Source organism: Monosiga brevicollis, genomic scaffold, assembly GCF_000002865.3.
Source record: "Monosiga brevicollis MX1 MONBRscaffold_28 genomic scaffold, whole genome shotgun sequence".
Taxonomy (NCBI): Eukaryota; class Choanoflagellata; order Craspedida; family Salpingoecidae; genus Monosiga; species Monosiga brevicollis.
In genome coordinates, this window is record NW_001865065.1 from 423,348 (window position 1) to 436,812 (window position 13,465).

Below are 13,465 nucleotides of genomic sequence, written 5' to 3' on the forward strand. Positions count from 1 at the left end.
TTTCATTTGTGTGTGTGTGTGTCTCGTTTTTCTCTTTGCAGCTCTGTGTCTCTGTGTCCCTCTGTCTCTGTGTCTCTCTCTGTGTCTGTGTCTCTGTCTGTCTGTCGCTCTCTCTCTCTCCCGTGCAAGAGGTCAGTCGGTCAGTCGGTGCGGTTGGCTCAACAGCGGGGCACCGTCACCACTGCCCAGAGGCAGGTGCCTTTGAGCCTTGGGCTGCCCGCTGGCGTGGTGGTGAAGCCATGTTGGATCCTTGAGCTATCTCAACGTGTGTAGATCGCACTCACCGGCACCAATTGTGTGGTAGGAAGGGTCGCCGTTCGCCCCCGACCCATCAGTTGCGATTTCGCCTCGCGTCGCTTCCGCCTTCCACACTTTGAGGTGAGTGCCCCTTTGCCCATGGTAGCCCACCGTAGCGTAGCGGCTGCTTCCTGCTGTTGGAGCTCCGTTTTTCGGTTTCTCTCAATCGCCTGGTGCACATGCGCACGCACGGATTGGCACCCGTTTAGCCGCGGCCGCTTTCCTTCTTGCCGAGGGCCTCCCCACACTACTCCCACACGCACCCAGCAAGGGCAGGGACGGCCTGAACCGGCATTTCAAGACGGGAGCGAGTGGGACATGGCGCCTGGTGGTGCCATGCAATAACGGATCGCCATGAGTATCGATTCAGACCAGATCAACTACTTGATCTATCGCTACCTCATTGAATCTGGTCGCGTCGCCAATCCGCGCTCTCGCCCTCGCCCTCGCCCGCGCCCTCGCCGAGCGCTTCCACCTTCTCTGACCAGGTCCTGCATCCCTGCACCGTGTGGACTCTGCTCAACACAGGCTTCCAGCATAGCTCTTTCACATTTGCCCAAGAAAGTGGCATTACCAAAAGCACTGTCACTGCCAACAAGCTTCCCCCGGGTGCCCTCATTGCTCACCTGCAAAAAGCCCTCAACTATGTGCAGGCTGAGGTGAACCTGACCGAGGTACATGCTTCTGCCCTCTCACGTGTCATGCCGTGTTGGCACACACACGCACACACACACACACACAACCACAGCAGCGTGCATCGTCTTCCTTATGCAAAGGACAATGCATGTCCTCTGCGTTTTGCATCTTACTCCCCCCACCCAATGTTGCTGACCGACAAGTATCGCTTGTCAGCTCTTCTTTTGTGCTCACAGCGACCTGGCATGCCATGCCCTCTCGTCTTTCCTTTCCAGGATGGTCGGCCCGCTGATCTTGAAGACCTCGAGACCATTGAAGCGCTCAATCTCATTGAAGCATGCCAGGTAATTTTTGGCCTCCTCGTTTTTCATGAACGGCATTTGCCACGCCATCAATGTGTGATCCTCCTTTGTCGTCCTGCACGCGTGCACATATGTGGCGCCGCGCTTTCCCGGGCACCTTTTTGTGCCTCAGTTCTTTTGACACAATGCGTACACATCGGCGATCCTTCTGCTGCTGTGCTGCTTCGCGCATCCTCTTAATCATTTGCCCTTTGGTTTGTATGTACTGTTAGCCCGAGGTTTGCCAGCAGCGCCGCCAGCAGCTCATGGAGCGGCTACGCGAACAAAATAAGCCCGGTGCCGATGTAAAGCTTGGTACGCTTCAACCTCACTGCTCAAAGGGGTTCCAGTCATCCGCGCGTGGTCCCGCCACACTCAACGGCAAAAACTCATGATGTTTGCTCCTCAATCTATCGACCTGATCTCAGAACCAGCTGACGAGGCCGCAGAACCCATGGAGGTGCCAACTGATAGCGTTACCACATTTCGCGTACGTCAATTCGACAACCCCTGTGTTTACTCTGGCATTCAGCGGCTCCTGCATCACGCCCATGTCTCACACAATGCACCACCACATGCTTAGGGCCATGAGCAAATTGTATTTACTTGTGTCTGGCACCCGACAGAACCCTTGCTGGCGTCGGGCTCCAATGACGCCACCGTACGCATCTGGAATCTGAAGGAACCCAAGAGCATGCCCCTCATTCTACGCCATCTGGCACCACCGGGTGAAGAAGTGCCGATGGACGTCACATCCGTACAATGGTCTCCTGCTGGCGAGCTTCTTGCCTCGGGCTGCTTTGATGGTTCGGCGCGCATCTGGACCAAACAGGGCGAGCTGCAGTGCAGGCTTCGCGCACATACCGGGCCCCTCTTCTGCCTGCGCTGGAGCCCCTCGGGCAAGCAGCTGCTCACATGCAGCGTGGATCAGTCTGCCATCGTCTGGGACGTGGCCAGTGGTACCACCCGCCGGGTCTTCACCTTTCACCACGGCCCCTGCGTGGGTGTGGCTTGGAAGTCGGAGGAAGTTTTTGCCTCTTGCTCGATCGATGGGTCGGTCATTGTCTGCCACGTGACCGAGAACGAACCCTTGCATCGCTTCACCGGCCATACCGACGAGGTTAACGTGGTCAGCTGGCATGCAGCCGGCCAACTTTTGGCCTCGTGCTCTGACGACAACACGGCTCGAGTAAGTCGCAATTGGGAAGAGGGCTCGGGTAGAAAGTCTTTGTTTGCCCAAGTGTTCTTGTGTGCATACGCCTGCGGTTCTGCGTCCCCCTCTCTCTTCCCGTCTCTCGCTACGGCTCTGCCCGACTGCGGTTTTCCCTATGGAATACGCGGACTCATATCCGTGCACGATTCGGCTGTGGCTTTGCACAGATCTGGAGTCTTGAAGCAGCAGCATGCCAACATGTTTTGCGACACGATGACAAGTTGTACACGCTTGCCTGGGCTAGACCCTTTGGTGTCAAGCGGACTGATGCCACTTTGGCTGAAACAGACATGCGTATTGCAACGTAAGCACGGCCTTGCTACTCAGCTTTTGCTGGCGTACTAGAGCATTGTTCAGAGCCGCTTGGTAGTGGCCCAGATATCTAAACCCATATCCTTTCCCCTGCTTTGCTCGTCTCACGCTCACGCTCTTTAAATTTTCATAGAGCCTCCTTTGATCGGACCATCAAAGTGTGGGACGGCCGCAAGGGGTCGTGCATCTTTTCGCTAGTCGGACATACCAGTCCTGTTTACTCGGTGTGCTTTAGCCATGATTGCCGTTACGTCGCCTCTGGCTCTTTTGATCATCGTGTTATCATCTGGTCGCTCGAGGTAGGCGGTGTTTTGACATGTCTCAAATTGGGATTGCGGTTGCTTTTCTCAGGCGTCCTTGACCAACTCGCTGGTTTCTGGCTATCACCTCGTCTGTTCTCTGACCATGCCCATGGCGCTGCCGAATGCAGAATGGGCAACCAGTTGCCACGCGCAAGCAACAAGAGGGCATCTACGAAGTAGGTTGGGACGCCAAGGATGAGCACGTTTCTCTTTGCACCTCTGGCGGTATCGTGGCCGTCATTCAAGCCCCAAGATGAAAGCCAAAGACTGCAAAGGGTCTTCTTTATTCGTGCGCGACTTGAAACGAGACAAGCCCGATGAGACGGGAGGTGAGGCAAGGGGTTTGCTTTGGCATGCGGTTTTTACCTTTCATATCCCAGCGGGTTTGGTGCTTGCTGCTGAGCGGCCCGTTGGGGCTGTGTTTTGTCTGATTTGCTGTTTATCTGTCCTTCTTGAATTCTTTCCATGTGTGTTTTCCTTGATTTGCCTGGTGAGTTTGCTCTTGTGTGAGCCTCTATTTCGTGCTGGCGCTCGGGGCGGCTGGCTGTAGCCCAATCTTGTATAGGGGCTGCGGCCCTTCTTGTGAAGGCACCGGCTTGCTCTTGTCCCGTTTGCTTCTGATCCAGCATCTTGCCAGTTTTGGCCAGGTGTTGCCATGGCCTGGTTGCGCATTGCCTTTATGCATATTCGGCGGCACAGATAGATGGCAACCAGGGGAGGTTCAAAATAATTGACACAGAATGAAATGAAATGAAAAACTTGCTCGTGCCCAAAAAGTGAGCACATCGCCTTTACTCACAAAGGACACTACCAAATGATATCATCCATTCCAGTTGGTAATTCTTTTGTTCTTTGCGCTCGAGGATTTGGTCAAGCCGCGCGCGCGGAAGTGACATTGCCTCTCTCTCTCTGAGTCGTGTCTGTCTCTGAGTCTCTTTGTCTCTCTCTGTCTCTCTCTGTCTCTCTCTGTCTCTCTCTGTCTCTCTCTGTCTCTGTCTCTCTCTGTCTCTCTCTCTCTCTCTCTGTCTGTCTCTAGTCTCTTTCGGTCTCTCACCAATTTATCTCTCTCTCTCTGTCTCCCTCTCTGGCTGCCTGCGCGGTCGAGCTTCATCCGTGTATTTCCGTCTCAAACTCGAGTTGACTCAAGGACTCGATCTTTCGCGGTTGCCTTGTGTGCTGCTTGTTGTCTTGCGCCCGCGCTTGGTGCAGCTATTCAACATGTCGACGTACGTCTTCTGCTTTTGCACCCAGCTGCCGGATGTGGCGTGGCCACGCCCTGGTCTCGCTCGCCTGCTTCCTGAGGCGGACGGAAAAACAAATTCTGCTGCTGCTGACCTTTTTTTTTCTCCGACCCTCCCGCCTCTCCCTGTGACGCGCATGCCTTGTAGATCTGATTTGGCCCAGCAAGAGGCTGCTCTCCGGGCCTCCATCAACCAACGTCTGATTGAAAGTGGCAAGAAGGATGCGTAAGTTCCCTCCCACCCCCTACCCTGACAACGCCGTCGGGACACACACACACACACACACACACACACACACACACACACACACACACACACACACACACACACACACACACACACACACACACACACACACACACACACACACACACACACCGTTTTTGCCCAAGGGGCACCGGGTTTGCTGCCTGTGCGTCTCACCCGTGACTTTTGCTTTGGTGCCCTGCTTTTGCCCATGCTACTTTTGTCCCGTGCAGGCTCAAGCACAAGTTGCGCCAACAGCTTATCGAGTCTGGCTGGCGTGACCGTGTCAAGGAGATTGCCACACGTAAGCCAACGCGGTCATTCATTCTTGAGCCCCAGGGCCAGGGTTGCGTCCGTCGCCCCGTGCTCTTTTGCCAATACCGGCCTCACGTTGCGCGCGATTTGTTGATTAATGGTGTTTGCTTCTCCACAGAAAAGATTCGTGAGGCGAATGGCCAACTGACAGTTGAGGAACTTGTGGCCGCCATCACACCAGATGCCCGCCGTACGTCCCCCTTGGCAGCAGACTTGACGAAGACTCTCATCCGTTGTTTTGCCCCCTGTCACAAGCTCACAAGTCTCTCTGCATCGGCCATGCCTTCAGGCGCGGTACCCGAAGATGCAAAGACCGCCTTGCTTGAGGACATTCGCAAAACCCTGCAGGAGGACACGGCTTGAAGTTCGCACGCCATGCTGCCTCCCCCGTGACCTGTGTCGCGCTTGATCGTACCTGGGAATGACCGCAGTAGACCCGAAATAGACCCTCTCATTTTCGAAGAGTGCATGAGCCTAAAGCAAGCGCCTTGAACATCCTGTATGCAAGGCGATGTTTGCAGCCATGTACTGTGTCAATCTGTGAGCCAGCCATAGCGCGACATTTTGTTCGGTCCTTTTGTGTTTATTTACCGTCCATCTGCTCACAGCGCCTCGAGCTTTTGGATACGTGTTCGTGAGCTTGTTCCAACCTCGAGTCTGCTTCTGATCTGCCGGCTTGATCTTTTAGTGGTTCCATTGTTTTACTCCTGTGCCGTGTTGTTGAACGGATTGTAAATGCTTTCTTTTCTTTTTTTTTTTTTTTGTGCGATGCTGCCACCCGCGTCCACTGCCAACAACCTTCCTACAGCCCCAAGAGTCCTGGTTGGCGCTTCTTTGATTACCTGTCCAGGGGGTTGCTTTCGAGAAATCTTGGCCGTATTGACCTCATTTGCCATCATTCTTTTCCTTTGTTCTCTTGTGACCGTGGTGGTGTGTGCGTGTACCGATGTTTGACTTGGCTGTGCTGAATTGACTCCCCACACGCATGTACTGCTGTTGAGATGTCTTGGTATCTGGATTTCTCACATTCATACACTCTCACTCTCACGGCACACAACCCAGTGCCTCAAGGTAGAGCACGCTGATTGCGCGGCCCAGGAAGCATGCCAACTCATGCTTAGATAGGATGAGAGCACGTTGCGTTCTGGCTCGAGCGCACTCGTGCGTCGTCTTGCAGCCAGTGACAAAGAAGAAATGAGGGAAGGGTCATGAGCCATCGAGAAGGGCCAAGGCGAGGAACAAAAGCCTGCGGCCATGCTAGAACGTGGGGGGCTCTTTTGGGGAGCAAGTCATCCCCTGGCCACTATGTCGAGGGGTTGCAGTGGCGCTTGCAGGGTCCCTAGCGAGGTTCAACGGTGAGCTCGTCGTAGCCCGTCTCTGGGTCAAGGGGCCGGTCAAACACGGCCTGAGTCAATTCACCCAGAACAACTTCTGCAGTGGTAAAGAGTTGGAGGCTCATGACATGGCCTCCCACGACTCGACCAGCCTTGTCGGCCAGCGTCACGTGGAGGTGCTTGGCAAAGTTGCCGGCCTCATCAACGGCCAGCGTTCCGACAAGCGAGCAAATCTCGCAGCGTTCATCCAGTTCCAGGAAATCAGAGAAATCCTCTCCATTTTCACGGTTGGCACTGGCAAGGCGCAAGCATGCTTTTTCAATGCTGCCTACGCAGGTCTGCACAAAGGCTGCTCGCAAGCCATGTTGGGTCACCACGTCCTTGAGCACATCCACAAGCTCCTCGTGGGGATGAGCCCGAAAGGCAACGCTGGTGCAGGCTGAGGCCACGCCTCGTGTGGGCCGATCTGCACGCAAGGGTGAATACACTGCTGCCTGCCGACGACTGTCCTGGCTGTCTGAGCTCTGTTGGCGCCGTGGCGATGAAGACAAGGACGTCTCACTGCCCACTGTACACCTCGGCGAATGAAAGCAGACACGGGGATCAAGTTGAGCGAGTTTCTTCACCAACCACAAGCAAAAACTTCCAAAAAGAAATGGCATGCACAAGACCTGGCTACAGAAGGCACCAGAGACGGTCCAACATACCCGCCTTGGGCAACAGGCCCTGCAAGCCTTCGGAGGCACCACCCGTCGCCATACTGTCGTTCGAGTCGGCGATCGGCACCGAAAAAAAAAAAAAAAATAACGATAAAACATGATCTCACTGTATTCGTCGACTGTACGGTTTATGGTCACTACTTTCGTCTTTATTTCATTCTGGTTGACTACATTTGGTAATCAGAGCCCCCCTCCCACGCGCTCTGTTGTTCCGTCCATCGCTTTGTCTCTCTCGTCTTTGCCTCCATCTCTGTCCTCTCTCTGAGTTTCCTCTGTTGCGGACTTCTTCTCTGACTTCTCTCTTGTCTCTCTTACTCTCTCTTTTATCGCTTCTCTATGCTCTCGTTTCTTCTTTCCTTCCTTTCTTCTCTCTTTTCTGGCTCTCCTTTCCTCTTCTCTCTCTGCCTCGCGCTCTCACTCTCTCCCACTCTCTCTCGCTCGCGCGCTCTCTCTCTTCCTGTCTTTTTCGTGGTGACGAGCTCGTGAGTCGGCGCTGATGGCTTGTGACGGGTGTCGGGACGTCGGGGCGACTTGCTCAGAGCGTCGCGTCCCCATACAAATGCCTTTCGCTGATCGTGCGCTGATCGTGGCCTTGGTGGTGGTATGGGTCCGTGTCAGCACTCATCTTGCGTTCGGGTCGCACCTTAGTTTGGACCAGCTGTCGTCGCTTGCCTGCTTTTCCTTGAACACAACCAGCATCATGAGTATGTAGCGAAGAGCGGGCTGACCAGGCCTCGTCCGTCCTGTCAACGTCTAGTCCTGGGCATTGCACCAGTCGTCAGTCTCATGTGCGATGTATCCTTTGCAGGCAAGGGTGAGAAGAAGGCCAAGCGCGCCAAGGTGGACAAGGAAGAAGCCGAGGATGAGAGCCGCACCTACGAGATCCTGGCCTCTCGCGTGAGCGTCATTGCCCAGCCTCTGGCCAGCAAGAAGCTCACCAAGAAGGTGTACAAGGTCAGTCTAGATCCCCAACCATCATCCACCATCATCAACCGGAGACTAGGACACGGCCTTTGCCCATTCTTGCTGCTCGACGGCGTGCTCAATGTCTGTGCTCTTTCTTGTGGGCGACTTCTCTTGCTCTAGGTGGTCAAGCGCGCTCACAAAGCCAAGTCCTTGTGCCGCGGTGTCAAGGAAGTCAGCAAGGCGCTCCGCAAGGGTGGCACGGGGTATGTTCTCAACGGTACCCGCGAAATGCAGCGCCCGCCCGTTGTCCGTGTCGTTTTCGCGTTCTTAAGATTCTGAACACCTTTTTCTTATGACCCCTTCATGCCCGAGTTGCCCACCTCACACCTTCTTCCTGCGCTTGTTTGGATCTTAGCGTGTGTGTGTTTGCCGGTGACATCTCGCCAATTGACGTCATCACGCACATGCCCGTCATGTGCGAGGAGGCACATGTCCCCTACTGCTTTGTGCCCTCCAAGGAGGATTTGGGTGCCGCCGGTCAGACGAAGCGCCCAACCAGTGTTGTGCTCATCAAGACCAACAAGAGCGTTGAGGGCTATGAGGAGCTTGAGTCGGAGGTCAAGGAGCTGGCGGCATAAATCTGCCTCGATAGTTCGTGTCCATCTCATCGTGCCGTGCCCAAGTTCCATTTTCTGTTTTATACCTCGTGTTGCACGTGGCAGCGCCTGTGAAGTTTCACGAGGTACAAAGCAGGAAAAAAAGAAAAAACAAAAAAAAGAAACAGAGTATACTCCGTGCGCCCATCGAGTCAGTGAGCAGGCTACCAAGATTTGCCGATCAAACCCCCTCGTCAGAGCAATTTGCACTTGTCGCCGAAATTCTCCTCTGTTCCATGTCTCTTCGTTCCGCCCGGGCTCGTGGTTGTTGTTTTCCTTTCTTTGTTCGAGCCCACCATTGAGGATGCATTTTTTTTTCTTTTTGCTCCTTCTTCCTCGTGCTTTGTGCCGTGTATGATTTCTCCTTCATGTCTGGTCCGGATCGTGCCATGCCCTGTGTGACATGTGCCATTAGCCACGCGTCCATTCACAAATTGACTACAAAGACGACAAACCTTCCTGACCAGGGCATCATTATTTCCATGAGGCATTGTTGGGGGGAGGGGAGGTTTTTTATTACCACAAGTTGAAAGCTTCATGATCACGATCTCAAGGTTTTGCGTCTTCTCCGTACATATCGACCACCCTCACTATTCGCCACGACAAAATGATGTTTTTTTTTTTTTTTTTCCAAGTTATGGCCATGGTAATGCAATTACAACAGCCACGTGTAGGCAGGCCACGAGCAACAATACCGTCAGGGCGGTACAGCCAGTCAGTCTTTGTTTCCAACAACAACAACAACAAAAAAACCATCAAAATCTACTGAACGGAGACATCGTCAGCAGCCGATTGTGCCGACGCGTCGCAAGTGGCACCCGACCTGGACTGCTGAACAGCCAAATCACTGTCTACGCGTTCCAAGAATTGCTTCAAGTCGGCATCGTCCTCGGAAGCATCAGAATCAATATCCTCGCCCTCTTCGACATCCTGCTCCTCTTGATCCTCCTCCGCATCGCTCTGCTCAAGCTCAAGTTTGGCACCTTCGCCGTGGTCGCCGCTCATCTCGGCCTGTTTGTGCACCATTAAACCCGACGGGAGCTGGTCGGCAGGCGTGAAGACGACGTTACTTGAGTCTGCCATGGCTGACTGCAGCTCATGTGTCTTCATGGCACCTCGGCTCACACATTGAATCTTGTGCTTAAACTCGGCTTGGGCTTCCTCGCTGATGGCTTCGCCCGTCAACTGTGCAAACATGTCGGCAGGCGACACGAGCTCCGTAGCTCCAGCCCGCTCGAAAAACTCGTAGACGTTGAGGCAGTCACGGAACAAGTACTCAAAAGCACGTGGATGCTGAGGTTCGACTGCTTGACCCACATCAATGATCCAAGGCTTCTCTTCGTGGTACAGAATATTGTACTCGCTGAGATCACAGTGGACCAGACGGCATTGCTGCCACATAAGTGCCATCTGCTCCAACGTGTCGTGAAAGCATTGGTTCAGACGCTTCAGAGACCATCGCACATCCTACCCAAAGCCACAAGATGAGTTGGACGACGTCGTAGATCCCAGCCAACACAGGGCCGCACGCCAACCAGAACACACGAAACGGTATATGGAGCCGACCTTGAGCTTGGGTGCGGAGTGACCGTCCTGTCCAATAAAGGACATGACCAGCACATGGTGTTTGCGAAGTACAACACGCGGGCAGTTCATGCCTTGGCGATGCATTCGAGTCAAATTGGCCATCTCCTTCTCTGCCCACACGCGCACCAGCTTGCGAGCCGGCTGGCGACCCACGCGATTCTCGAAGCGCCGATCACCTATCCACAAGACCCCACCAGCGGTGAGAAGCCAGTGTGACAACCGAAAAGCAAAGGGAAAAAAAAAAATACAAAAAGAAAGAAAGCAAGAAAGAAAGAATAAATCCTTCCTCACCGTGCAAAAACTGCTGGCGTTGGGTAAACTCGGTCAACGTCGTCTTGAAAACCTGATTGAACATGTACAAATGCCCGAGAGAAAGAAACACCGAGTATTGGATGAGAAGACATGGTACCCAGCATGCGTGACCATCAAGGGACAAGCATACAAAGGCAAAAGCAAAGGCGATGCATGACGCTATTGGTGCAAACACAGCACGCCATGCTGCCAGCAGCATACCTTGATGGCCACCTCAGTCACTTCCGAGGTCAAATCCTCCGGGTCGATGTGTGCTGCTCCATGGAAAACGACGGCTTCCTTACCGGTACTGATGGCACCGTTGATTTGTTCAAACACGCCTCGGTTGAGGAGCTTGAAGAGAAGAAGGCGTGTCGTCTTGTCCATGGCCATGACCGAGGTCGAGTGGTCCTTCTGCTCGCCGCCCCATCACACCAAAGCATCAGCCATCAGCAATCGCAGGCGAATGCGAAAACGAACAGGCACAAGACTTGGGCCAGCAAGAGCGTCAGCGATACCTTTTCATGCACGCGTGCGGTGTGACGCTCCTCACGATGGGCAAACCGGCGAAGGTGGTTGAACACGGCATTGTTAATCTTGAGATCCTTGCCATGCGCTTTCATGTCCCCGCTAATTGGCAAATCCGGGTACATGTGGACCCCATTGTCAACAACGCGTCGGCTCTGATAGTTGCGAGAAGCGAGGAGGTGGCAAGGGCAGCAATAAACTGGCAGGCAAAGACGAGCCCGGACTCACCTGGCAAATCCAATGGGGAACTGTGACTCCATTCGTTGGCGATTCTTACGGCCGTTGACAATAGGGTTGTGCTTGGTGATAATCTTGTTGTTCATGTCTCGCATGGTGCGAGTTTGTTTGTGGTAATACACAGCTTCATCAATACTGTCGTCCCAGTTATCCTCCTCCTGCTCATCCCTAAAAGAACAGCAAAGCCGTGAGCCAATTGGTTGGACTTGAACAGGGGCATAACTAGGGCTCTGAATGCATCACTTGGCGTTGGCACTAGCACATAAACAACGTCGATCGTACGTGAGATCGGGGGCAACTTGATCGACAAAGGTAGGGTATGGGCTGAGGTAGCGCTCGAAGGAAACAGTCAGTTTCTGGCTGTTGGTCAGGTTGGCCTTTTGTTGGGCCATGTGAACGTGCTCGTCATGCTCTGCATTAAAGTGGGCTTGCAAGGCCATGGCAAACTGCAGATCCTCTTCGGGGTTGACAGCCGGGGTCGAAGCAGCTGTGCTGCTGGCCCCGTTTTGACTGTTGGACCGCGCCATCGCATCTTCCTCTTCCTACACATAGAAAAATAACCCCCAAAGCCATGCGAATGAGTGGAGGGGCAGGCAAAGAATAGGACAAGGCGTGATGGATGGACGAAGCAAATCAACAAACAAGACAAGAAGCAAAAGGCAACACAGCAGGCCATCGGTCGTGGTGCAAGAATGCTGCGGCGCCATACCTGTAGTTTGCGTGCCAAGGCAAGATCCGGGTCTTCCTCGTCCCCTGTTGCAGGAACAGGGGTAGCAGTTGCCTCTGTGCTGGTTGCTTCAAAGGCTTCTTGTAAGAAAGCCGCCTCACGCGCGCTTTCGGCAATTGCACGCTGTAGCTCATCGGCTTCTGTGTCACGCAAGTGACGATCCATGTCATGTGCTACTCGCTCGTCCTTTTGCTCCTGGGCCACCGCCGCTGTCACAAGTCGCATCGCACGGTCGAGGGAGAAAAAATAACAACACAAAACAAAGGTGAAGTGAGGTGAGACGCTGTGAAAAAGAGAAAGGACACTCAGCATAGAGTCCATAAGCAAGGTGCGAGTGGGCATGATCGATGGTGCCCACGACCATCGGGGCTGCACACATACCGAGCGAGACGGGTGCGGCAGCTGGTGCCTGAGCCGGAGTGCCCCAAGGGCTCTTATTCCAGGGGTTGCTCTGCGCCATGGTGGGCTGTGGAGGCCGGGGGCTCGTTGCACAACTGGACATGGTGATGTTGGAGTGCAAACAAGCGAGCGCCGTCCGCATCAGACCGAGATGTGACACAAAAGTTGGCAGTGTCGGCAGTGGGCCAGACGAGGCAGAACGGGCAGAATGGGCAGCGTCAGTCGGTGTTCAATAACGGGAGAATGTCAAGGCCAGCGGCACTTGTTCGGGTCGCAACAGCGGCGGAAAATGAATCCCGTCGAGTGGTATCGCCCACACGTACGTCTTCCAAGGCCAGATCAGTTATGACATGTCACGTACCGACGAGGACGTTAGCGGCGAGGAGCTGGTGTGATGAGCTATCCTGGCGCGGCCGAGGTTGGACCGACCTCAGCCTGAGCCGCAGCCTCTCTTTTTTTTTTTTTGGCCAACGTACCGCTCTCGCTGTGGGCCCAATACCAGGGCTGCCAGGCCCCTCGCAACATGCACCCAGCAACAGCTCCCGTCGCCTCCGACTGCCCTTTTGCATATATATCTGCCGGCGCCGACACTGTGTGTGTGTGTGTGTGTGTGTGTGTGTGTGTGTGTGTTTTGACGTGTTATGAAATAGCTAAATGTCAGCAATAAAATTTAATTCTGACATTCGATCAAGACTTGTCAGAGAAGTTGACTGCTACCAATTGTAGATGTACATGAAGTTGGTGCTGGTGTTTCAACAGCATGTTTCACTGTGAGCTCTATCTCTGTGTGTGTCTTTCTCTCTGTCTGTCTGTCTGTCTCTCTTTCTCTCTTCCCTCTCTCTCTGTCTCTCTTTTTATTTCTCTTTCTCTGTTTCTCTCTGTCTGTCTCTCTCTTCTCTCTCTTCTCTCAAAAAAAAAAATTCGTTCGGGTTTTGAATTTTCCTCTCTCTGTCTCTCTCTCTCTGGTCCATGAGCTCTTTCACTTGCTCGTTCAGCCGTTCAGCCGTTCAGTCGTGCCCTCCTGCTCGGCCTCGCTCGGCTCACTGTGATTGCGGTACTGTCTGGGTTGATTTATGGCCGTAGAACGTGGAGAGAAGAGGTGTGCTCACCAGGTTTGTGTTTGTCGCCATTCATATACCCACTGCACTGTACCCGCCACGAGGCCGTTGGCACCTCAA

General features: G+C 53.9%; 5 protein-coding genes across 5 annotated transcripts; 3 read left to right on the top strand and 2 right to left on the bottom strand.

The window, feature by feature from the left end:
- Positions 1–651: 651 nt before the first annotated feature.
- Positions 652–3,846, top strand: MONBRDRAFT_38605 (uncharacterized protein; the record flags this gene model as incomplete). The annotated part of the gene is made up of 10 exons (XM_001749119.1): positions 652–709; positions 826–971; positions 1,209–1,277; positions 1,508–1,589; positions 1,616–1,764; positions 1,858–2,463; positions 2,655–2,741; positions 2,845–2,900; positions 2,933–3,098; positions 3,230–3,846. 10 exons carry the CDS (start codon positions 652–654, stop codon positions 3,356–3,358), a joined length of 1,548 nt encoding a protein of 515 aa, XP_001749171.1. The 3' UTR covers positions 3,359–3,846.
- A 337-nt stretch (positions 3,847–4,183) lies between these two features.
- Positions 4,184–5,510, top strand: MONBRDRAFT_34005 (uncharacterized protein). The gene is made up of 5 exons (XM_001749120.1): positions 4,184–4,327; positions 4,490–4,567; positions 4,822–4,892; positions 5,022–5,093; positions 5,193–5,510. Exons 1-5 carry the CDS (start codon positions 4,320–4,322, stop codon positions 5,264–5,266), a joined length of 303 nt encoding a protein of 100 aa, XP_001749172.1. The 5' UTR covers positions 4,184–4,319; the 3' UTR covers positions 5,267–5,510.
- A 434-nt stretch (positions 5,511–5,944) lies between these two features.
- On the bottom strand, positions 5,945–6,996 carry MONBRDRAFT_34006 (uncharacterized protein; the record flags this gene model as incomplete). Its single annotated transcript, XM_001749198.1, has 2 exons — positions 5,945–6,703; positions 6,945–6,996. The coding sequence occupies 2 exons, from the start codon at positions 6,994–6,996 to the stop codon at positions 6,243–6,245; spliced, it is 513 nt and encodes a 170-aa protein (XP_001749250.1). The 3' UTR covers positions 5,945–6,242.
- Positions 6,997–7,604: 608 nt separating this feature from the next.
- MONBRDRAFT_34007 (uncharacterized protein) lies at positions 7,605–8,616 on the top strand. The gene is made up of 4 exons (XM_001749121.1): positions 7,605–7,660; positions 7,765–7,910; positions 8,043–8,125; positions 8,278–8,616. The coding sequence occupies exons 1-4, from the start codon at positions 7,657–7,659 to the stop codon at positions 8,498–8,500; spliced, it is 456 nt and encodes a 151-aa protein (XP_001749173.1). The 5' UTR covers positions 7,605–7,656; the 3' UTR covers positions 8,501–8,616.
- A 539-nt stretch (positions 8,617–9,155) lies between these two features.
- On the bottom strand, positions 9,156–12,348 carry MONBRDRAFT_34008 (uncharacterized protein; the record flags this gene model as incomplete). Its single annotated transcript, XM_001749199.1, has 9 exons — positions 9,156–9,985; positions 10,085–10,281; positions 10,397–10,448; positions 10,619–10,810; positions 10,915–11,026; positions 11,153–11,329; positions 11,444–11,703; positions 11,871–12,097; positions 12,270–12,348. The coding sequence occupies 9 exons, from the start codon at positions 12,346–12,348 to the stop codon at positions 9,281–9,283; spliced, it is 2,001 nt and encodes a 666-aa protein (XP_001749251.1). The 3' UTR covers positions 9,156–9,280.
- Between the last annotated feature and the right edge of the window lie 1,117 nt (positions 12,349–13,465).